Consider the following 25,086-nt stretch of genomic DNA (forward strand, 5'->3'; position numbering starts at 1 on the left):
CAGTAAATTTTTAAAAATTCAGCTCTTGTATTGTTGAGTTATCATATGTATAAATATCATTATCCTAAGTGGAAGTACTTTTCCTGAGAGTGGGGACCCAAATGTTTAATTTGTTTTCCACCAAGTACTTTAGTTCAGTGCGATAGACCTTGTAAGTGCTTACAAGGATTCATAGAAATGGGACCCATGGGAAAACTTGTATTGATTAACATGAAAGTGTTTTGGAAAAGTGCTTCATGACATTTAAGCAAAAGGCATCTTCCTGGGATCCCTGGGTGGCGCAGCGGTTTGGCGCCTGTCTTTGGCCCAGGGCGCGATCCTGGAGACCCGGGATCGAATCCCACATCGGGCTCCCGGTGCATGGAGCCTGCTTCTCCCTCTGCCTGTGTCTCTGCCTCTCTCTCTCTCTCTCTCTCTCTCTCTCTCTCTGTCTCTCTGTGACTATCATAAATAAAAAAAAAAAAATTAAAAAAAAAAAAGAAAAAAAAAAAAGGCATCTTCCTGTCACAACTAGGAAGGTCAAGTGGTTTTGATGCCTAGAGAGCAATGTTTTCACTTTCTATTTCTAAACAGAGATGTCTAGGTAAGTCTGAGCTTTTGTTTGATATGTCACTATTAAATGTAGGTTTACCACTCAGTAGGACTCTCTAGTTACATTATACTGATAAGTAAATTTGTGTGCAAAAATTTTTAGAAAATATAGATCTCTATTCATTGATGAAGAGTCCCATGTTTAAAAAGTACCTATTATGTGCTTGGCATTGAGCCTAGTGATAGGGATATAGGAGTGAACCAGACAAACATGGTCCCAGAGTGGAGAATCTTACAGTTTTGGAGCTGGTGAACATAGGCAGACAGAGCATTACCTGTGACAAATGCGTTGCTCAGTGCCAAGCATGAGGTACGAGGAAGGTACTTGACTTCTGTTCAGAGGTTCCCATGTGTCCTGGGTCAATTGTCAAAATAAAGCCACCTGGGGAAAAGGAATAGCATCATCTTTTCATCACTGTAGAAAGGATACAATTCAATTAGAGACAAAAATGCTTGTAAAGTCCACTTCTTAGAAATTTTTTGTGTGACAAAATTGGCTTTTATAGGGGGATTTCATGAGAAATCCTGACTAATCCTACAATTATTTCTATGTAGGAAACCTTTGGATGTGTATAAGAAACCATCAGGAAAATGTTTTTTCCAGGGAGACCATGGATTTGATAACAAGGTCAACAGCATGCAGGTATGACCGTCGTGCTGCGAGTTGAACATGTATTTTAGTGATTTTCAGGAGGGGCAGAGAAGTGGGCATGGGTGAAATTGTACAGTATTCCTAAATAGGGGAAGAGTTAACACTGGATATTAGCAATGTCTAATTGTTTCTGTTAATTTTCTTTTCTTTGGGAAGACTGTTTTTGTAGGTTATGGCCCAACGTTTAAGTACAAGACTAAAGTGCCTCCGTTTGAAAACATTGAACTTTACAATGTTATGTGCGGTAAGTCACTTATTTAATCACAGCTGATGAAGCGATCTAAGCTATCATATGAAATTCCTCAAGGTCAGAGAAAGAACTGAGGTGTCTGTTTTCTAGGACCACTTCACCTCCAGCAAAAAATGGTGGTAATGTGCCCACTGGTTCGAAGGACAGAATCTCATCCCCTTCTAAGGCTTCTTTGTCTTCCTTTAACAGTTGACTAATGGGGAGTTTTCATAGTGTTGCTGTTGGCAGCCTGTGGCTGATCTCACATCACATTACAGTTTGACACCACTGGTCAGAGAGCCGGTGAAGCAAGAAGAGTTCCTCACAGAGCTTTCTCCCCCCTCCATCTCTCGTGTTGCAGCCCAGTGAAAATGTTGCCAGCTTGTGTCCTGGCCAGCTATTTATGTGCTCCTAATTATTTTTCTTCCTTGAGCTTCTACTTGCTGAATGAGGACAACTTTTCCTATTTAGTAAGGGAGTGCCAGTCTGGTGGTTAGAGGGGGAGTCTGAAAGTCGGGTCTCCTGGGTTCTTTTCCCATCTTGGCTGCTAGCTCTTCCCTGTCCTGCCTCTCAGCTTAGGCAAGTCACTGTGTGCCCGCTTGGCAACTGTTCACTTGCTATGAAATCAGCCTGTTCATTTCACAGCAGCCTTTCAAGGCACTGGGCCAGAGCCTCCTCTTCTCCCCATACTCCTGTGGAGTGCATTAGAGGGCAGGCTAGGGGTTATTTACTGATCATAAGTCTCATTTCAAGAGGTGGGGTGAAAAGTCTTAGCAGTGTAGAAAGACATTGACACTGACATCGGTGGCTCCTGTAGCTATCACGGACATAAGCAATAGCTAGTCAGGGCCCCGTACATTCACTCTTTCTTTTCAAGAATGTCTCTCTATGGTCCGGCAACGAACATGGCTATTTCAGAAAGCCATGGCAAGAAGACATGGTGCAACTAGCATGGCTCAGGAACTAAGAAATGAGTGCCTACGACTAATTTTGTCTATCCAATTCTGATTTGTGTTCAGAGTTTTCAGACCCTTGGAAGGTGAATGGCTTTGACTCTCAATATATCTCATCAAAAAATATTTATAAGGCACATGGCATCATTTTTTCTCCTCACCAGATCTCCTGGGCTTGAAGCCAGCTCCGAATAATGGAACCCATGGAAGTTTGAATCATCTCCTGCGCACTCATACCTTCAGGCCAACCATGCCAGAGGAAGTTACCAGACCCAACTACCCAGGGATTATGTACCTTCAGTCTGATTTTGACCTGGGCTGTAACTGTGATGACAAGGTAGAGCCAAAGGTAGAAATAATCTTTATGTTTATCAATGGAGGAGCTTGTTGGGTGTAGAGCAGTGCTGTCCAATAGAACTTTCTGTGATGAAGTAAATGGTCTATATCTGTGTTGGCCACTGGCCAGAGCTGGCTTTTAAGTACTTAGAACTAAAATTTAAATTGGGTTTAATTACTTCAAATTGAAAGAGCCATATATGGCTTATGGCTACTATATTGGAAAGCATAGGTATAGACAACAAAGGGCGAGAAAAGTAGAATTCACAGTGCTATTCTGCAGAGTCACAATTCCCAACCAAAGGCTTTTTTCATTTTTTCAGCCTAGATCATGTGTCTATCTGTCATGGTCCCAATAGAAAACAGATGGCCTATGCCCAAAAGGTTTTTAAAGAGAGTTTAAAGGGATTATGTGAATCATGTTTAATGAGAGGACTATTTACACAAACTTGGCCGGGTAGAGGCAGGGCAGTGAGGGATGATAGAGCACCCTGGGGCTAGCAGGATGTCAATTCTCGGCCTGAGCAATAAAGGGACTAGAACAGGGAGAGAGAACTGTATAAGGAGGAATTCTGGGATTTGGTAGAGAGGTGCAGGAGTACACTGCAGCCTGCTGGGTGGAATCTGGGAAGTAATTACCCTCTGTTGTCTCTCCTCTAATTCCCCACTGGTGCCTTGCATTGGTGGAGCCAGGAGGCAGCTGGAAGGCAAGCCAGCTCTTCGGTACAGTCCCTAGAGATCAGTCTCCCAGGGTGCAGAGTAGGGAAGGGGAGGGTGAAGCCTGAATTGGGGGGGGGGGGGAGTGCAAATAGAAACCACCCAGCACATTGTGTTTGGACAGTTTTTGAACAACAACCTACAAGTATTAAGCAATAATTTGCTTATTGAATTTTATATTGATCAAAGACATTTATAGCTACCAATCAGTGCTCTGACAGCAAGAAATAATCAGTGTTACCACACTGAGTTGATGTGATTCCAACACAAAGCAAAAAAAAAAAAATCTGTTATTTTTGCATGTGTGGTTTTATTATGGGTAAATGTGTAAACCTTCTATTAGACCTTGGAAGAATGGAACATGGTTCTCCTGCCTGGCCCATCCCCTTCTACTATTTGCCACCTTCCAGGATTCCTAGGGGCCTGGGAGCCACAGGATGGGAAAAGCTCACCACTGGAGGAATTCAGTTTGCTCTTCTTTCCCCAACCCCTTTTATTTTTCCTTCCTACTTCTGCTCCTGACAAGAACCAACAAAGCTAATTACTATAAGGCAGGTAATTCTCAGACCTCAGCTGGAGGTGTTTGCATTGCCAAAGTCAATAGGAAGTGGCCTTTGAGGTGGATTCCAAATATAACTTTAGAGGAATCTTTTATTTGTATCTTGCTTTCTGAATTACCTTTTTTTCTGAAAAACAAGAAATATTTTGGATTTGTTATCTTAAACCATTTTAGATGAATTGTAGATTGTCTTTGTCTATGAGATTCTCCAAAAGACTATGAAAGAAAATGTTACAGATGCAGTGGAAGCTCCACGTGTACACTCTCCCTGCCAATCCCACTTCATTCCTACCCCAAAGATAATTAGTATCTTGAATATAGTGTTTATAATTGCCAAGGAGGTCTCTAAACTTTTACTCCAAAGATATGTATCTCTTAAATAATATATTAATTAATCTTTAATACAGTTCCCTAAAATAACCTATTGTATAGTTTTGCATATTATACATTTGTATGTAAATGCTGTTATACTATATGTATCCTGCAATTATTGTATATTTTTGAGATTTATGCATATCAATACATGAGTTTTAGCTCATTCATTTTTTATTGCTAATAGTTAATGTTTAATTGTGTAGATATACCGTAATGATTTTATTCATTTTCCTATTTGAGAACATTTGGTAATTTCCAGTTATTAGCTCCTCCAGACAATGCTGCGGTAGACACTACGGTCAGTGTTCTTGTATATGAAAGCTAGGGTGTCTCTAGGACATATAGTAAAAGGTAGAGTTGCTGAGCCATTACTTTCCAACCTTGGAAAAAATGATTTCATAAATTAGTTTGGGAATCACTTTAGTATACCTGGGATTAATCTTAAATATTGAGATAGTATTCTAATTAATTTACATATGTCTGTGCCCAAATAACCACTCTTACCAACTAGTCTGGAGCTTGCTTCCAGGATTATCCATAGTTTTAGAAAAAGGAAACAAAGTCACGGAGAGATTAAGGAAGGTGCTCATGACCCTATAGAACACCTAGGAGGTGGAGCCTGTAATGTCAATTTGAGATGAAATAAATAATTCCTCTACAGAGCTTATGAAACTGATGGAATTTAGGATCCTGTTTTGAATTTAGCAAGATGCTAAGCAGAAAGAAGCATGTAGGAAAGACAGGACATTTCTCATTTGCTTTTTTTTCCCCCCTTTTCCTTTTCTGGTTTTCACATGAAGAACAAATTGGATGAACTCAACAGACGCCTTCATATAAAAGGGTCTACAGAAGGTGAGGAGTTGATGGGAAAAAAACAACCAGATAAGTTTTTGTTTTTAGTTTTCAGAAATCGAAGACTTCCTATTTACTCCATAGTGTAAGCACAATAGTTTTTAATATTAAAATTTGGGTTGTGATGTGATTTTCATATCCACCTGGCAAAGGGTATTGGTTTATTCTGTGTATGCAAGAAGCCAGCTTTGAATAGCCAGGAAAGCTCCACCAGCTTCTCTTGTTTCTCAGTAGCTTTTAGGCTTTCTGAAAAACAAGTATACCACAGTGATCTGATGGGCCATAAGTGAAGGTGCTAATGCATGCTTCTTTGAATGGACTAGAAGTCAGAGTTATAAATAGTAGCAGCTGGTACCTATGGTACCTATGATGGTATCTATGATGGTACCTATGATGAAGCTTATGTACTTGGAGAGGCAATGAATGTGTTGTGGGGAGAACTACACAAAGGAACCATGTCAGAACTCCCTCTTTACATAAGGAGCATCTTGAGCCCTCTAATTCATTCTCCTCTTATTTTATGTACACAAAATACAATGTACAGTGATAACATGCATTTATTTGTCAACTTTTGCAATCCTGTGACTAAAGAAGAGAGTCTCAGTGGTTTGTACCAAGAAAGCTGCATTTCCTGCGCACATTTCGGTATGCTGATGATAGGCCTAGTGTGGCTGTGGGCACTCTTTATTCTGGAATCCAGGATGAAGAAACAGCCCCTAGCTGGGGCATGCCCTTCTCTTGGCAGAGGGAAGAGAGGAACAGCAGGACCATGCAGTGGCTCTCAAGGCTTCTGCTTTTGTGAGACATTTGTCAATACCATGCATAGTTGACTGGTGAAGCCAGAGCACTTGAAACCAATGGAGTAAGGAATATTCTTTCCCCAGGGATGCTGTCCTGCAAGATACATGCCAATGGGTGGTGGTATATACTCCTTTACAAAAGGCAGTAAATCATAAGGAATTATAGTGCTGTCTACCTCACAGGCTCTTCCTTCTGGTTTTGAAATTCCAGAAAATGAGAAGCAAATAGAAGGGGAGGGAAAAGCTCCAATGTTTGTTACTACAGTAAATGGGATAGCATCTTGCAACAGCAAAGGAATGACAAGAAGTATGTTCCAAAACAGAACATATCAAAATAGAACTCAAACACAGCGACTCCTAGTCAGGCAGCAGTGCACAGTGTCAAATTCTCCTGAGAGCATTATTTGAGTTATTGGCTTATATAGAGCCCTGTTTTATCATTTGTGTTGTTTTCAATCTGATTAAGTAAAGGACAAGAAACCAGTAGATTTTATTTACTTATTGTCCCCCCCCACCTATTTTTTTTTTTAAGAGAGAGAGATTGAGGGTGTAGGGGAGCTTAGGGGAGGGGCAGATGGAGAGGCAATCCTAAGTAGACTCCATGTCCAGCACAGAACCCGACTTTGGGCTTGATTTGATCTCAGGATTCTGAAATCATGACCTGAGCTGAAATTAAGAGTTGCATGCTTAACTGACTGAGCCACCCAGGCATCCCTTATTTTATCTTTTTTTTTTAAAATAAAAAAGATTTTATTTATTTATTTGAGAGAGAGACAGACACAGAAAGAGGATGAGTGGGAAGAGGGGCAGAGGGAGAAGGAGAGAGATAAGCAGACTCCCCATCGAGCAGGGAGCCCAAGGTGGGGCTTGATCCCAGGACCCTGAGATTAAGTCAGATACTTAACTGACTGAGCCTCCCAGGCATACCCTTTATTTTCTCTTTTGGTACAAATATTTGTTTTCCTCCTTCTTCCTTTTTTTGCTTCACCACTCTCCCTCTTCTCTCTTTGAGCCCAGAACATACAGACTCTTGGGCACGTAATTAGATAAACAGCTTTGAAAATAGGATTTAGTTGGTAGAAGTTATACAAATCCTTCACAAACTCTAAAAGTGATTTGGAATGTTTGATACCTAGCTGCTGGTGAAATATAGTGTCGCTATAATTAGAAAAAGAGGAATGTTGCCAGGGTCCAGGAATACAAAGTCTTATGATCACAGTTTTTTAAATATTCAGTCACCAAGACAGAGAAATAATACTGAGATGTTTCTCTTCTGAAAGGCACTAATAAAATAATTAATTATGATAATTTTTTTAAAAGATTGTATTTATTTATTTGAAATAGAAAGAGAGAGAGCACAAGTGGGGAAGAATGTCAGAGTGGAAAAGAGAGGAGCAGACTCTCCGCTGAGCAGGGAGCCCGATGTGAGGCTCAATCCCAGGACCCTGAGATCATGACCTGGGCTGAAGGCAGATGCTTAACTGACTAAGCCACCTAGGTGCCCCAATTATAACTTTTTTTTTTTCTAATTATAACTTTTAATGGACTCTTGTGTTTTTGCTGGTTCAGGCTCTGGCTATTCATGATAATAAGACATTTACATTTTGGGAAAAGATCCTGCACTTAACTTGGTGGGAGTGTGTTCATGTGACAAAACCAATCTCACAATTCAGTAAAAAGCAGTAGTCTCAAACTTCTGAGCATGAAAATAAGAAGTGTCTTCTAGGCAAATCACTGACTTTGGGGGCTGACGGGAGCTATAGTTAATGATGTTCCTCCCCGGTGCTCCACTCAGAGGTGAATGTGTCTTATTTCAAGATGATTTTACATCACTGAAGCTTAAAGTTTATATGCTTTCATAGAACTAGAACTTCGCAGGTGTTAGTTGGGTGCCTACCCTGAACTGGGAACTGATTTCTCTGAGATATCTTCTGGTTCTTTCAGCTGTGTCCCTGACAGTTTCCTGCATATGGCATCACCATGGTGACATAAAATATTAGGGGAGGATCATGTTAGCCTATCTCTTTGATCTGCTCATGACCTAATATAACAGTCTGTAATGGTACAAGAGAGGCTTTAGAACTATTACATGGAATAAAAATAAGTATATACCATTGTCTTATTATGTGCAAAGCCTTTCCTTGTTTGGATTCTGGATCATGTGTAAGCCTCAGTATTCTCTCCTCTGTCTTCCTGTATCTCTGTCTCTTGGTGATTGGCTGTCTCCTTACGGGTCCTGTCTTAGTCATTTATGAAGCCACAAAGTGACATTTTCTTTGTCCGAGTTATCTCAGGTCTTTATGGTGTTTCCTGGGTCATAAATCCAGTCTCCCACTTGAAATATTGGATGTCTGCTCTACTAGAGTAGAACTTCATGAATTTGAGTCACTGTGTAAACGCATGTATGTGTTATGTTCAGAATATTACTTCTCCCTTCTGGATATCTTGGAGTATTTATTGAGCCTTTTAAAGCACTATGTAGACCTAAAATTCTATAGAAATGGAAAGTTGTATTATTTTTATTCCTAGTTTATTTTTTATTACTAGTTTTTTTTTTTTTAAACACACCTGTAGGTAGCTGATTTTTTTTTTCATAAGAAACCGCATGCTATGCACCTTCCGTTTGTCACATTCATGTGTGGCTATTTTAACATCATATGCCACAAACCCCCTCATACATAATGCACGTGTACAAGCTGTACATCACAATAGTGAAACTACCCAGGGGATACTTGAGGTATATTGAATTAATCTTAGGCAATATTTTGTTATAAATATTTAAATTGCTATAAGATTAAATCTTTTGCTAAAATAAAGAGAAAAAAAAATATAACCTTCAAAAATAGTGACCTAAACTGTTTGCTAAAGCATTAATATTTCTAGATTTGTGGTGAATTCTGGATTTTAATTGCACAACTACTGTTGTTTCCAAGTCACATATATGTAATGTCTTAGTAAATTTGCTGTGCAATGAAAACTTACTTCTTTGAGACATTGAATCAATAGACAAATGAATGATCAAAATGAAAAATTTTAAATCTCTCATAGTAGGCAATTTGGGCACCACAGCCACGTATAATTTTCACTTTAAGAATAATTATGCTATTTATTTTTACCTTAGTCTTTCCTCTATTTACATTGGTGTAAAAATGTTTTATATTTTGTTAGGTTGGCATTCACTATCATCTTCATGAAGAAAGGAATTAAAAATCATCACCATATATGTTGGACTCTTTATCATATACAATAAAGTTAGTTTAAATAGAAAAATAACTGAAGCACTAATAACTCTTGTTAACTTTATTTATTTTAAGATTTTATTTATTTATTCATGACAGACACAGAGAGAGAGAGAGAGGCAGAGACACAGGCAGAGGGAGAAGCAGGCTCCATGCAGGGAACCTGATACGGGACTCCATCCCAGGTCTCCAGGATCACGCCCTGGGCCGAAGGCGGCGCTAAACTGCTGAGCCACCTGGGCTGCCCTCTTGTTAACTTTAAATCAGAAAGGACTAGACTAGACAGGAAATCTTCTATGTAGCTCTTTTCAATGCTGAGATCTAATTTTTTGTTATTTTTGGAGATAATAGTTCTGCTAGAGAAAGAAGGAAGATACCCTTATGTTTTTCTATATGTGTATCCTTCTGTGTGTGTTGGGGAAGATTTGGGAGGAATCAACAATTGGAATAATTCTTTATGATTTATAGTAAGATTCAAAGTGAATTAGATAGAACAGATGCTGAATTTTAATAACCTCAGCCTACCAGTATTCCTGCTGCTATTGAAGTAGAGCATATACTTTTTGCAAAATCACTGCAATTACAACTACAACCACTCTGGGTGAAGACTGAGCTAGGTACTTTACCTATTTTGTCTCTAAACAGTGCAACATCCCAGTGAGATATGAAGCTTTGGGGAGGTGAAGTTACAGAATCACTTCTATCAAAAGCTGAGATGAGATTTGCCTCCAGTTCTATGTGACACTAAAGCCCTTGGGCTTTTCTCTGTAAATGCCTTCTTATTCTAAGGGTTGGTATGAAGAGAAAATATCAAGGGAATCTCTGTGCTTATTAGGGTTTGGAAGTTGTTTTTGAAGTACTAGATGCTTTGATACAAATTGCTATTCTTTCTTTTAAAATTAACTAATTTATTTAAACTTATTTGAATTCCAGTTAATGAACATACAATGTAATATTAGTTGCAGGTGTACAATTTAGTGATTCAACACTTCCATACAACACCTGGTGCTCATTACAAGTTCACTCTTTATCCCTTTATTACTTATTTGATCCATCACCCCCACACACCTCCCCTCTGGTAGCCATCAATTTGTTCTTCATAGTTAAGAGTCTGTTTCCTCTCTCTCTCTCTTTTTTTTCCCTATGATAATTTGCTTTGTTCCTTAAATTCCATATGAGTGAAATCGTATGGCATTTATCTTTCTCTGACTTACTTTGTTTAGCATAATACTCTCTAGCTCCATCCTTGTTGCAAATGGCAAGATTTCACTATTTTTGGTGGCTGGGTAATATTACTATATATAATAATATAGTATTATATATGTTATATATAATCATATCTTCCTTATCCATTCATTAGTCACTGGAATGGGCATTTGGACTATTTCCATAATTTGGCTATTGTAGATAATGCTGTTATGAACATTGGGCTGCATGTATCCCTTTGAATTAGTATTGTTGTATTCTTTGGGTAAATACCTGGTAGTAGAACTTCTGGGTCTTAGAGTAGTTCCATTTTTAACTTTTTGAGGAAACTCAATACTGTTTTCTGGAGTGACTGCACCAGTTCGCATTCCCACCATCAGTGCATGAGGGTTCCTTTTTCTCTACATCCTCACCAACACCTGTTTCTTGTGTTGTTGATTTTAGCCATTCTGATAGGTGTGAAGTGATATCTCATTGTAGTTTTGATCTGCATTTCCCTGATGATCAGTGACATTGAGCATCCTTTCATGTGTCTGTCGGTCATCTATATGTCTTTGAAAAAAATGTCAATTTGTGTCTTCTGCCCATTTTTAAATTGGATTATTTGTTTTTTGGGTGTTTAGCTGTGTTAGTTCTTTATATATTTTGAATACTAGCCCTTTATCAGATATGTCATTTGCAGGTATCTTCTCCCATTCCTTAGGTGGCCTTTTAGCTTTGTTGATTGTTTCCTTTCTTGTGCAGAAGTTTTTTATTCTGATGAAATCTCAATAGTTTATTTTTGTTTTTATTTCCCTGGCCTCAGGAGACATATCTAGAAAAATGTTGCTACGGCTGATGTTAAAGAGGTTACTCCCTGTGTTCTCCTCTAGGATTTTAATGGTTTCCTGTCTCACATTTGGGTCTTTAACCCATTTTGAGTTTATTTTTGTGTATGGTGACAGAAAGTGATCCATTTCATTCTTTTGTAAGATGCTGTTCAGTTTTCCCAACACATTTGTTTAAAGAGGCTGTCTTTTTCCATTGGATAATCTTTCCTGCTTTGTTGAAGATTAATTGACCATATAGTTGTGGGTTCATTTCTGGGTTTTCTATTCTGTTCCATTGATCTACGTGTCTATTTTTGTGCCAGGACCATACTGTTTTGATTACTGTGGCTTTGTAATATAACTTGAAGTCCTGAATTGTGATACCTCCAGCTTTGCTTTGCTTTTTCAAGGCACACTGCTGTTCTTATTAGCTTCTCACCAAGCATGACTCAGGGAGAACTCATGCCTGGGAGTAGTTGGATCTTCATTCCAATATGCCCTCCCTTAGAATAACCCAATAGTTAGCAGGCACTTGGAGACTGCCCAAAATGCTAATGAAGAATAATAGACCAGGAGGATGGAGGCTTAGATGCTGGGTACTGTTTCTAACTGAATTATCTTGTATAAATAATGAACCTCTACTTCCTTCATTAGTAAAATGAAGCTATTAATCCAGTTACATATCTCTTAGGATTGTATTAGGCAGATCATACATAGAAAGTCAGTTCTTGAGAGTCATAAAGAACCGTGTCTTAAAAAACTAATACAATCATCCATTTATTTAACAAGTATTTACCAAGTAGATATTATACATTTGCTATTGTTAGAGCTAAAGAGATAAAATGATGAACAAAACAGAGAAAATCCCTATCCTCCCTAAATTATTATTTTATCACAAAATGTAGCCAGTTGATGAATTACAGGATAGTGTCTTAAAGGTTGAGATAGGAAAGAACAGGACATTAACAGGCATCAAATCAAATCTCAGAAGAGGTTGACATGGCAATAAATGATAGCAGGCACTTGCAAGGGAAAGGAGGAGAAAGGATGAAGGAAAAAGAAAGACCTTGAATAGAGATTATGTGGTAAAATCCAAGGGCATATTATGTAGGAATGAATGTTTTTTTTTTTTTTAAAGACAAAAAGAAGAGATTTTTATGTGGCCCTCAAGTCAGCCAGCTAATCTGTGGGAATATGAATCAGGAAGCTAAGGAGGGAAAAGAAATACAAACTCAAAGTCTGGATGACCAAATATTGGAAGACAAAAGAATGAGCCCTGGGGAAGTCCATACCACTTAAAAAGATTTGCCTCACAGTATTTTGCCAAATGTGGTATCTGGAGGAGAACCTTGGCATGTACCCAAAATGCCAGAGACTATTGTAAACAGGGAAGTGGGGTATAGAATGAAGACTCTGTCTGGAATCCCATGGAGTAGGAACCCAGCCTAGCAAGACATGGAGTAATGTACTGCAATTGTGCTTAGCTTGGGAGCTATGATGAAATGCACATTTCTGAAGAGCTACGAAGTGTACATTTCTATACATTCAGAGCAGAAGAGTGAATAGAGATGGAGAATCTTAACTGGGAAAATCTTTCAGAAGAAAGTGAATCTTAAGATGTCTCTTTCCCTTTGGTCCCCTCTCTCCTTCTCTCCTTCATTTCTCTTCCACTGGGGCTGGACTATGTGAGCATGTTATTTGTCATCCACATTTGAGTATGGAAGGGGCGCTATTAACAATAATGCCAGGGCAGCAGGCATAAACCATGCCGAGGTCAACCTGGCTTAGCTTCCTACATTCTGTAAAGACTGTACTGATGCCACCTTATTCCCACCCATAGCATTCATCATGTTCTGTATTTCCATTACACTCTGTAGACATCGCTGATACAGTGCATACCATACTACACTTGAGTTATTTGTGCCATGTTGGTCTCTCCCATTGAACCATGAGCTTTTAGAAGGTAATGTGGGGAATGAAGGCAAAAGAAAAATTAAATTCCCTTACTACTTATAGCCCATTGACAAGTCCTTGAAACAGGCAGAGTGACATTCCTCTAGGAACTCAGCTGCTTCGAAGTTAATACTTTGCTAACGGCAAAAGGCCATCTCAGCCCAACCCCCAGGATCCTGTAAGTCTACTTTAACATATAAAAATACCTTTGGAAACTTCCTTTATCTCTTCCCTTCAAGATACATGTTGGCAATCATCCCCCAAGCATATGACTCACTGATATATATCTGAGGGGTCTTCTGACGAAGGTCTTAATAGACAGTAGTAAATGACCTTTTCCTAACAATAGCTAGCGCCCTCAAGGTCCTGGGAACCTTACTTCCAAATTCCTTAGAGACTTATGCTATCCCTAACCCCTTCCCAACTTGCAAGTATCTAATTGAGGCCACTTTTCATGACCCCAGGGCAGCTCTTTCTGCCCATAGGTCTTGCCCCAGTGCTTTAATAGAACCATGTTTTTGCACCAAAGACATCTCAAGAATTCTTTCTTGCTGTTGACTCCGAACCCTAATGTCTTTCCTATATCAGTAAGAGCTCTCTCGTCATTATCTTTGCCCAGTATCTCTCTTCTATGCCTGGGGCCTGGCACAAAGAAAGTACTCAGTAAACGTTTGATGAGAGAGAATATATTAATGAAAAATTTGAAGGGAGATAGGTGACAGGACTGTTGGAGAAGCCATTCCTGGTAGAAAGAAAATGAATCACATGTATAATGGCATAGAGTTGCTAAGGATGATTGGGACCAGAATATTATAAATAAACCAGCCTTCATGAAGGGAGGTGTTTGGCTGAGGAACGCTAGTAAATGAGGACTGAGAAGCCAGATTCGGTGGAATCTTTAGATTGCCCAAGACTACTGTTGGTGGCTGCTCTTAGGAGGGCTATTGCATGGACCCTGGCTGCTGTTTTGTTGTCTCTTATTGGAATAGATTGGATACTAGGTTTGCATTTGAATTTGGAGGAATGTGTTTGGTAAGCATTGAAATTTGAATGATACAAAGAGAATAGCTTCTCAAAGAATTTTGATACTTCTGCTTCCAGCTGAAACCAGGAAATTCAGAGGCAACAAAAATGAAAACAAGGAAAACGTTAATGGAAATTTTGAACCTAGAAAAGGTTTGGTTTGAGTTTTGAAGGAAAGTCTGACTTGGTTAACTGCCCCCAAGTACTACTGTTATGATTTGCTGGCTTTTCACTTGTTCATTATAATTCATTCATATAAGGCTATCGTATTATGTTCTAATTCTTAGGGGTGGGTCCCCAAATTTGGCAGCTTAAACAAGGCTTCTCCATTACTTCAATGCTGAAGAAGCCAAATAACCCAGAACAGGCTTTTGCGATAGCAGTGTGGGCCACTTTGCCTCAAATCAGCAGTTCTACTTGGGAAAGTCTTGCAAAATATTCTACGAAGAGTTTTCTCTGTTACTTGCATAGAATGGTAATACTTTAATTAAAGCAACATGTATACATAATTTAATAAGTGATTGCCGGAACTGATTTTCTCTAATAAAAAAATATATTTTTTTGATTATCACTTAGGGAATTGTGAGTTGCCTAAGCCTCAATCTCTAAATATTTTTGGTCTCTAGGACCCCAATTTCCAAAAATGTATGAAAGTTTTGACTATAGCTATCCAAAATGGGCAGTTCAAACTCCAGGCATTTATTGTGGGTGTGGAATGAAATTTTGCACACTAAATTCTTATTTCTTCTTAAAAGAGTAAGGTTTCAGACCTTTTTGTTGTAGTTGTTTTTCCCCTAAGAGAGCTTTCTCTTGGAGGTCCACAATCTTAGGTCTTAATTGAGTGCTTTGGTAACTGACGACCACCCCTCCCCTACCTTCTGTATTTAAGGGACCCCCTTGAATGCCCACTTATTTTATCTATACATGTTCCTTTAAGTTCTTACCTAAAGAGTTTTCCTCCATGTGATAAAGCTGCTTACTTTAAATGCTCATTACTACTCACTGTTTATGCTGAAATAATGCATTATTTGAGTTGCAGTTTGCAAATAATGATCAAAGAGTGCCTTCCTCTTAATTAAATCATTGGTTAATCTGATGAGCCTTTTCAGGGGTCAAATGAATTAATTCAAGAAAAATCAATCCTATTGACTCCCCATTCTGCTGAATCATTTCAATGTTTATTATAAGGTTTTCTTCCTATACAGATTAAAATTCTTTATAACTGAAAAAAGCATTAAAATAAATATGGCATTTACCTTCTATTTTCAGTAACATTAAACTTTGACCCATGCTTAGGTGGTCAGATAAACCACAAAGTGTTAGGAAAACTAACTTGATTAAATTAAGAAGAAGGAACTACACTATTAATAAGTAAGCAAGCAAATTTTGGACAATTTGACTCTTCCAATATTTCTTTCACATTTGATGTAAAGTTTAATATGTGTTTAACACAGTTTATGTTCTCTTTCCTAGAGAGACACCTCCTCTATGGACGTCCTGCAGTGCTTTATCGGACTAGATATGATATCTTATATCACACTGACTTTGAAAGTGGTTATAGTGAAATATTCCTAATGCCACTCTGGACATCATACACTATTTCCAAACAGGTCATTGAAAAAATTGTGTTTCATGTTCTTCATGCAATTACATTCCTTTGCATTAATGTGATGATTTCTTGCCTAACAGAAATTTGTCTTAGAAAATATTTTAATTTTTCTTGATCAAAGAAATCTTACATTGAAACTATTGCAAGATATTTTGAACTAGACTCTATCCAGTGCTCTAATAAATTCATGGGACTATGTTAAATTATTGATATATCAAGGGAGTATACTAACGCTTTTCATTGTTTTTACTCTGCTTGCCATTGCATGATAGTTATAGAAGTCATCAAGATTTGACTGTTTGTTCTAATAGACTTTATTTTTTTACAGGAGTTTTAGGTTCACAGCAAAATTGAGTAGAAACAGAGTTCCCATATCCCCCTGCCCCAGCCATGTACAGCCTCCCTGACTGTCAACATCCCATTTTTTAATACAGATTGTGTGTGGGGGTTTCAGTTGTGGGGTAGATGAGACAGGTAAATTTTATCTAGAATTAGGAAAATGTATTTGGCAGTTGAGGTATGTTTTTGATTTCTGATTACAAGTGAATACATCCAGTGCTGCAAACCCAGCTTCCCATTAGTATGCATGTGCATATGCCCTGGTACACACTTTTATAGAGGATATATCTATATTATTTATTTGAGTGTTCTTTTTTAAGCTGTTTTCCATAGAATCCTATCGAGTATTTCAACAGTGCAATTTCTGCTTTCCATACTGTTGTTTTACTTGAGACTTTGATGAAAGAGTTCCACCACTTGAAAAACAAGAGTTTGAAAATTCCTGGCTTACTGCTTGTAAAACTGAGGCTTTTTTTTTTTTTTTTTTTTTTTAGGAGTCAGGGTGTATCAGAGTATGAGCTATAGTAAAAACTAGAGGGGTTTTGGTTCTGACGATTCATGACAGAGCAGCCTGGCTTCAGTATTTCCCTGTCACTTTAGCGTGGTCTTTGTGATGGCATTCCTAACTACCTCTGACTCCCTGTGCAGGCTGAGGTCTCTGGCGTCCCTGAGTACCTGACCAACTGTGTCCGGCCTGATGTCCGTGTGTCTCCGAGTTTCAGTCAAAGCTGTTTGGCCTACAAAAATGATAAACAGATGTCCAATGGATTCCTCTTCCCTCCCTGTAAGTTACAGAATATTAGGATCTGACCATTCTAGAGAGATGTTACTTTCTGGAATCTGTACTGTTAGGATTTCTGTGGTCAGGTTTTCTTCAGAAGAGGTGGTCAAGAGATTGAAGAAGTGAACTTCTATGGGATCCTTCTAAAATCCTTCAGAAGAGAGACCACCTTTCAGAAATCCTATTCTCTAGAAGAATTCTAAAGCACAAGGGAATAGAGAGCGTGCCCCCTCTTATCATTAAATGGGAATCTGAAAGTGAAATCTTACATTTTTAGGACATTAAGGTTTTAAGTACTATCTATGCAGGTGATCGCTTCAGAATATGAGAAGCCCTTTTATTATCTCTCAGTAACGTGATGACATTTTTAAAGTCCAAATTATGCTAGTGAAATCAAGGAATTCTTTTAGGTAATATTTAGTCAACCCAAGACTAGGTAGGAAGCAAAAGCATTGTAAAAATTTTGGGTAGAGAACTCGGTGAAGGAAGGAGATTGAGTGGGAGGGGAAGTAGGAAATGCTATATCAAGTAGGGAATAAGTAGAAAAAAAGAGTAGATCCATTCACCATTCACTTCAAGCAGTTTGGACCATTTTAGAAGGTTGATTTTTTTCATTGATATAGATTTTGGTAAGTAATGGACACTATTTGTTTGCCTAACGTTTAGATCTGAGCTCTTCACCGGAAGCTAAATATGATGCATTCCTTGTAACCAATATGGTTCCAATGTACCCTGCTTTCAAACGTAAGTCTGATGTTTACCTAGTAAACTATTACTTATGAAAAGAAATATTTCTAAATTTACCACTTGCCTTTTCTACCTGTATATTGATTTCGATAGTAATATCTGTCACATATTTTGCTTTTATATTATTTAAAGAACTTTCTTTTTAAAAAGATTTTATTTATTTATTTGAGAGAGAGAGAGAGAGAGACCATGAGCAGGGATGAGGGGCAGAGGGAGAGGTAGAAACAGGGTTCCCACTGAGCAGGGAGCCAGATGCAGAGATGATCACAGGACCCTGATACCATGACATAAGTTAAAGGCAGATACTTAATGAACTAAATCACCCAGGCACCCCAATTTGTGAAGAACTTTCATGTAAATTCTCTACCATTAATCCAAAATATAAGTCTGTGAGGGAGATTGGCAGGTTGTTTGTCCCTTGGTTATAAATGAAAAATGAAAATCACAAGAAATCATCCAATTTCAAAATGACAGAAACTGAACCAAACCAATTTGGTATTTTGCTTCTAGACTGGTGTTCCTTTTATTTCAATGTTCATTATATTGGTGCAAGAAGGTCCTTCTTTGTGCTTTGGAGACCACTTGACATTTGACAACACTTACATTTATTTATTGAATGTTAAATTAAAAGCCACTAGCACTTCTCTCCTTCAGGTTAGGTGGTAATGATGTATTCTGAATGTTAACCATGAAACCCGGAAAAAACTTAAAGGGTCTTCTGAATCATGAGAATATTAAATTCAGATGGTCTTAGGGCTTTGCAAATTATTTTAGTTTTTTTGAACACCCTTATTTCTTTGTATATGCCATAAATATTTGTGGATGATAGTGATGCTATGAATGATATAGGCATAATGAGCCCTGCCCCTCAAACTGAATTCTAGTCCCCAGAGTATGACCACTAGCTACATAACCATAAAAATGTCATTTATCTTCTCATTCATAAAATTATGAGATTTGATTGCATGATCTCAATGGCTTATATGGATTTATGACTTCATTGTCCAATGGCCAGAGTAATCCATTTATTTTCTATTTCTGATAACATTCACTCATTTGCCCATCCGTTCATCCATCCATCCATCCATTCGTCCATCCATCCATCCTTGCATCCATCCATCCATGTATTCAACGATAGAGAAAGCATTCTGGAATAACTTTTACCACCCTTTACAGTGAAGAGACTTATATGCTTAAAGGAGAGGTAGGAAAAGGAAGCACTTCTACCTACTTCCACTTGGCGAAGGAGCACTGGCTGTGTTACAGGACTCTTAGGGCTGAAATAAAGTCTCAGAATCCGAACACATGATTGTGAAGTGCATCAACAGTGGCAAGCTTCCCCAACTTGACATCGGTGAAATGGCCAACATGATTTAGAGAAAAAAAAAAAAGTTTATTTGATGTCCTAATTAGTAAATGATGGTTTATTCAAAGGTGGGATCCATTGCTTATGAGTAAAAATTAAAGTATGCTTTTAAAAAGAGATTTCCTGGTATTTTCTTAGGCCCAATTGAGAAATGTTTCAGAAACTCACATAGATAAATTTGTCATAATATTACATGGAATGCATCTTCATTTAATTTCCACAAATCAGGGTTTCCTGGATTTCTTTATTCTTTACTGATGCTTTTTTGACCAAGCAGTAATAAATGAAACACACGGTACCACCTCGAGGCTGGCATGGCAAAAGGCCTTTCACAGAGGGCTCGCTGTTCTTCCCTAGGGGAATGGTTTTTTCACATGCCACATGTCTGTGGGTTTGGCCTTTTGACTGTTCTCATTGTTATTTCTTTCCCTCTTTGCCTTTCCAGTTTTTATGCTTAACATTTGAACTTTTCTCCCACTGTCCTCCTTTCTCTCTTACAAATATCTATGGTATTTTGGCTCCGGTGGGGTGCTTTGTCTTTCGCCTTCAGAGTAGAGTATCAGAAGGTATAAAGAACAGGAGAAGCACTGTGAGAAAAACAGCCAAGTGCTTTATAATCAGGGGAGATAAGAAGTGATAACAGCCTGAATCTCAAAACCCCCATGTAAAGTAGGATGTAGTTAATTTCAGAACAAAGTCACTATGTGCCTTTCCTGTCCTCCTGTGTCATTCCCTTCTTTTGCCTTTCCTTTTTCCCCACTCTGCTCTTCTCTGCCCTTCTGATTGACCAGAATATAAACTGGAGCTAAGGTGGGTGAGGAAGTCTTCTCCAGGGGTGACCTTGAAAATGAGAAATGAGTGAAGGAGGAGAAGCCAGATGTGTACAGATCAGGGTTTTCCCAGCAAAAAAGAAGAGCAGATGCAAATGCTTAGTCTGAAACAAGTTTGGCAAATGGGAAGACAGGAAGAAAGTCATGTACCAGAGGTGGAAAGAAGTGGGAAGTAAAGTCATGAAAGTAGATAGGGGCCACAGTGGAAAGCCAGGATTTTATTCTGATTGCAGTGATACATCATCTGGAATGTTAGAAATGGAAAGTTGGGAAGAGTGTGATACAATCTGATTATGGTGCAAAAGGATCCAAATGACTATTATGTAATGGGCTGCGGGGAAGTACGAATTTCTCACTGAGAGCCTGGGAAGTAGTCTTTTGTGCTAGTGGTAATAGTCTTTTGTGGTACTTCTTTGTAGAGAAGACAGTAGCTGAGACAGGATGGATGCAGTAAAGATGCAGAGAGATGGTAAGATTTGGATGTTGGGAGTTTATTACAGAGATAGCCCTGGCTTGAACAAGCCCAGGGCTTGTTCACATGTATATGAAAGAAAGAGCCACATCAGGAATGACTCCTAGGATTTGGACTTGAACCTGTGAGTGAGTGAGTGCCATTAACTGATAAGAAGTTGGGAATTAGAGCAGGATGGGAACAAAGACCAAGAATTCTGTTTGGATAATTTTTTGCTAGACACGATGATTAGGTATTCAAGAGGACCATGAAATGAGTGATTGGATAACATGTCGGGAGCTCTTTGGAAGGGTCAGGTCTAGAGACACAAATTTGGAAGTAAGCAAGTCTATGAGATCTTGGAGGAAGAAAAAGTAGACGAAGACCCTTTTTCAGTTTCTTACCAACACTTTGCTTCCTCTTTTGTACACATGGTTCCCCTTGCCTGCTGTGTTTCCACCTCTTTGCCTAGAAGACACCCACTTATCCTTCCGATCTCAGCTCAGGAGCCACTTCGTGAGGAACCCTTCCTTGACTTATTGGTCTAGATAGACTAACGACCCCTACCAATGTCTCCATACTTTTTTCTTTGCAGGTTCATAAATCACACACACACACACACACACACACACACACACACACACACACACAGCTAGTACTTGAGGGTGAATTCTTTTCAAGAGTTGCAACAGCTCTACTATCTCTTTGCTTATGACATTTGGCTTGTAGAATGCATCCTAAAGAGAATTCCACCACAGCAAGGAGTTTTATTCATGAAGAATGGATTTTTTTCCTCCCTACAGGAGTCTGGAATTATTTCCAAAGGGTATTGGTGAAGAAATATGCCTCAGAAAGAAATGGAGTTAATGTGATAAGTGGACCAATTTTTGACTATGACTATGATGGCTTACATGACACACAGGACAAAATCAAACAGTAAGTTTGTCATTTCTACTCAGTGTGTGTTTTTAAATTCTAAGATCTCACTCAAGGCTCTTTTACAAATATTCACATGCTAGAGAAGAGCTGATACCCCTGAAATCTTTTGCTCTTAGAATCTCCTTATGATTTCTTTGGTGCTTTTGGGCCTTTGATTAAATGTGGTATTGGTGGTTAGAATGGAACGGAGTTTTTTGGTAAATAAGTGCATTTTTCCATTTCATGAGAGAAGTGTGCCAAAAGATTTTTTTTTTAAGTTTTTCATTTATTCTTTAACAACTCTTCAGTGGAAAGATGATAACATTCACTCATCTCCAGTTTGGGGTGTGGGATTTTTGAAATCCCTTAGGTTTTCTGAGTCACTATACCTTAGTAGGAAATTGCATATAGACTTTGGTCAAGTCTAGTTGTTTCCTTCTCCATGATACTCTTGAGGAGATAAAAAGATAAGGTATATTTGCTCAGAAGGAACTTAACTGTTCCTACAACAGAAGGCAAGAAGATACAAATATAATAAATTCATAAGAAATCATCTATTTTTTAAAAAAGATTTATTTATTTACTTGAGAGAAAGACAGAGAGTGCACATGCAGGAGAGGAACAGAGGAAAAGAGGATCCTGAGGTAGACTCCCCGCCGAGCAGGGAGCCCAACTGGGGGCTCGATCCCAGGACCCTGAGGTCATGCATGACCTGAGCCAAAATCAAGAATCAGCTGCTTAACTGACTGAGTCACCCAGGTGCCCCTCATTAGAAGTCATTTAGTTTTATACATGCATGAAACAGAGAGTGGCACAAAATATGAGAGGGTTTAATTGTGCTTTACAGACAAGTAGGAATAAATGCCATTTTTTCATAAATATAATGAATAAAATAGGGGTTATCTTATTCCTTTTCTCGTCATCCATAAGAGAAATTTCACCTTAATTGTACATTCCTTTTATTGCTGATCCTTGTTATAGTTTTTAGCCAAAATTATCATTTCGAACATATATTTTGAAAATGATTAAAATTAAAAGAATAGAAAACCAGGTAAAGAATTGGGAGTTTCTGTACTTCATTTTACTGGAAAAGATTTTTTTCTTTTAAATTTCTAGGTTTGTTATTAGCTCATCAGCCCTTAGTATTTCCTTGAGTAAATGAGTTCTCTGTACCAAGTTCAGCATCTCATTATGGCTTAAAAGGGCTTATTATTGCCCTAGCCCCAGTGTCTCCTCCTCAGGTCCACTTGACATAATTCTATGTATGTCATCTTCCTGAATCATGGGATCTCACAATGTCTCTCCCTGGCACAGAAACTTTCAATGAGGTCTTACTACTTAAACAATAATGCCCAAATCCCACAAGGTGGCTCTCAGAAGCCTGCAATTTATGGCTTTTCATTGACTCTTCCAGCCTTACATTTCTATTATCTTGGCCTGGTCATCATGTCCAGCCTCTGAGTCTTGGTTCAAGCTGTTTTCTTTGCTTGGAATACTACTTTCACCCTGCTGGGCCGAGAGAAAGAGGGGATTCCAGACAGCAAAAGCATTATGTTCAACATATAGAAGGAGGCTAGTGCTTAGAAGTGAAAATGGATTCAGTTGAATGGGAGTTAATTTTAGTGACGTAGGTGGTATTCATTGGTCACCATTTATTTATTTATTTTAAAGATTTTATTTATTTATTCATGAGAGACACAGAGGAAGAGGCAGAGACATAGGCAAAGAGAGAAGCAGGCTCCCTGCGGGGAATCTGATGCCGGACTCCATCCTAGGACCCCAGGATTCTGACCTGAGACAAAGGCAGATGCTGAACCACTGAGCCACCCAGGTGCCCCCTTTGGCCACCATTTTAAAAAGAAAGCTACTACATCAGTTGTCATTTTGTTTTTCTTTCCTGCTCTAGGTATGTGGAGGGCAGCTCCATTCCCGTACCAACCCACTACTACAGCATCATCACCAGCTGCCTGGATTTCACTCAGCCTGCCGACAAGTGTGATGGCCCCCTCTCCGTCTCTTCATTCATCCTCCCTCACAGACCAGACAATGAAGAGAGCTGCAATGTGAGTTCAAAGACAGAGTCCTTTAAAATGACTCATCTTTGTTTCTTAATTTAGATTCCCACTGGTAAGCTCTTACATACTTATTATAAGACATTTGGACTATACAGTGTAACCAAGTAGAAAGAAGAAAAAGACCCAAACAAAACTTTGCTGACCACGTGGGATCGTTGTGTCTGAATGGCTTTTTAATTTTCAGTGTTGGGGGTGAAGCATGGGAGTGTGCATTTATTGTGGTTCTAATTATGCATTGGATTTTGTCAAATGATAAAAGCATCTAAATGTTTTTGGTTTTGCAAGAGACATACTTTGTAAAGGTAGGATGAAAGTAGCAACATCATGATCATTGTTAAAACTAGAAAGAATTCACAGGGATTCTTTATTTTTTAAAAGATTTTATTTATTTATTTGAAAGAGAGAGAGAGCATATAGGGAGAGTGAAAGGGAGAAGCAGATTCCCTGTTGAGCAAGGAGCCTGATGTGGGGCTTGATCCCAGGACCCTGAGATCATGACCTGAGCTAAAGGTAGATGTTTACTTAACTGAACCACCCAGGTGCCCCCACAGGGGTTCTTTATATTATTCTCTCTACTTTTGTGCACATCTGAAAATTTCTATAATAAATTATAGGCTTATATACTTTATAAATCAGACTTTTCATTTTCCTGCCAGTTATGAGGGCAGTTGTAACAGGTCATCCCATTCTCAAATAGCACAGATGACTTGTACATAGAGGCAGGAAGGCGTCATGAGAAAGCCCCAGGTGGTGGGCTCCTGACCCTGTACTCCTTCTGCCTACACTTGGGGACAGGTCACATCACTTCCCTAGATCTCTTTAATGTGACAGAAAGGCTGTGCCCTGAGGTTAACTTTAGAAGTAATAGTCCCCATGATTTTGTTTGATAGAGTAGAAGGATCAGGAGTATAATCTACTGAAGAGGGTTTTAGTCATATTGGGAATGAGGATAATTGTGGGACACGTGGTTTTAAAAGTTGCTTGGAATCAAATTTAAAATGAAAGTAGTAGTAATAGTAGCCGTAGTGGCAGAGGTAATAATTGCCGCATTTACTGAGTCCATGTTGCCAGCCAAGAACTGTGCAGGTCCTCTACACAGATTATTTCTAGTCATCTCTTTCCTCTTCCAGGCAGGCATATGCGTTCTTCTTCCTACTCCCATTTTATTAATTGTTTTGAAAGTTCTAGGTAATAAAGAAATATGATACATTTTTGCCTGGCTAGTCAGTAGGAGAGCAGAACTCTAGAGTCAAGTCTTCTGACTTCAAAAGCCCATCCTCTTTGTTTAAAGTTCATTAGATTTCCATAGCTGAACCTGGGGACCTTAGAAGCTCTTCTAATTGCACAGGTATTAGGTAGCCATGGACAATGCTAACACATAAGAGCAACATTCTAGGCTCTGCTTTAGGGAGACAAATTTCAGTTGGAAAGGGTCAAGTGTGGTGCTCAAAGTGCTTTGGTAAGATTCACGGGATTGGGGTAACAGAACTGGAAGTGAGCTATGGTCCTAGAAGTTTAAAAAAGAGAGTGGAAGGCAGCAGTATTATACTAAAAGATCAATAAGATTCTTGTAAATAATTTGGTGGGAGGTCGAGAAGGAGGGAACTACAAGTTAAAGGCAAGCTGTTGTCAACTTATTGGCGTGACTTTCTCCAGTGTGATTATCTGTAACCACG

The 25,086-nt window shown here is 38.7% G+C and overlaps 1 protein-coding gene across 6 annotated transcripts in view; it reads left to right on the forward strand.

Moving 5' to 3' along the window:
* ENPP2 (ectonucleotide pyrophosphatase/phosphodiesterase 2) overlaps positions 1–25,086 on the forward strand; it is a 110,574-nt gene that overhangs the window by 82,211 nt on the left and 3,277 nt on the right. For 3 of the 6 annotated variants that reach the window (XM_041768543.1, XM_041768541.1, XM_041768540.1), the window contains exons 16-25: positions 1,147–1,234; positions 1,400–1,487; positions 2,590–2,774; positions 5,213–5,264; positions 14,373–14,447; positions 15,768–15,904; positions 16,891–17,026; positions 17,690–17,767; positions 21,221–21,353; positions 23,242–23,398. In XM_041768543.1, the coding sequence (XP_041624477.1) occupies positions 1,147–1,234; positions 1,400–1,487; positions 2,590–2,774; positions 5,213–5,264; positions 14,373–14,447; positions 15,768–15,904; positions 16,891–17,026; positions 17,690–17,767; positions 21,221–21,353; positions 23,242–23,398 (1,129 nt within the window). The remainder of the gene's footprint in view (positions 1–1,146; positions 1,235–1,399; positions 1,488–2,589; positions 2,775–5,212; positions 5,265–14,372; positions 14,448–15,767; positions 15,905–16,890; positions 17,027–17,689; positions 17,768–21,220; positions 21,354–23,241; positions 23,399–25,086) is intronic. The other 3 variants (XM_041768542.1, XM_041768545.1, XM_041768544.1) reach the window with 3 other exon arrangements.

Source organism: Vulpes lagopus, chromosome 9 (genome assembly GCF_018345385.1).
Source record: "Vulpes lagopus strain Blue_001 chromosome 9, ASM1834538v1, whole genome shotgun sequence".
Taxonomy (NCBI): Eukaryota; Metazoa; Chordata; class Mammalia; order Carnivora; family Canidae; genus Vulpes; species Vulpes lagopus.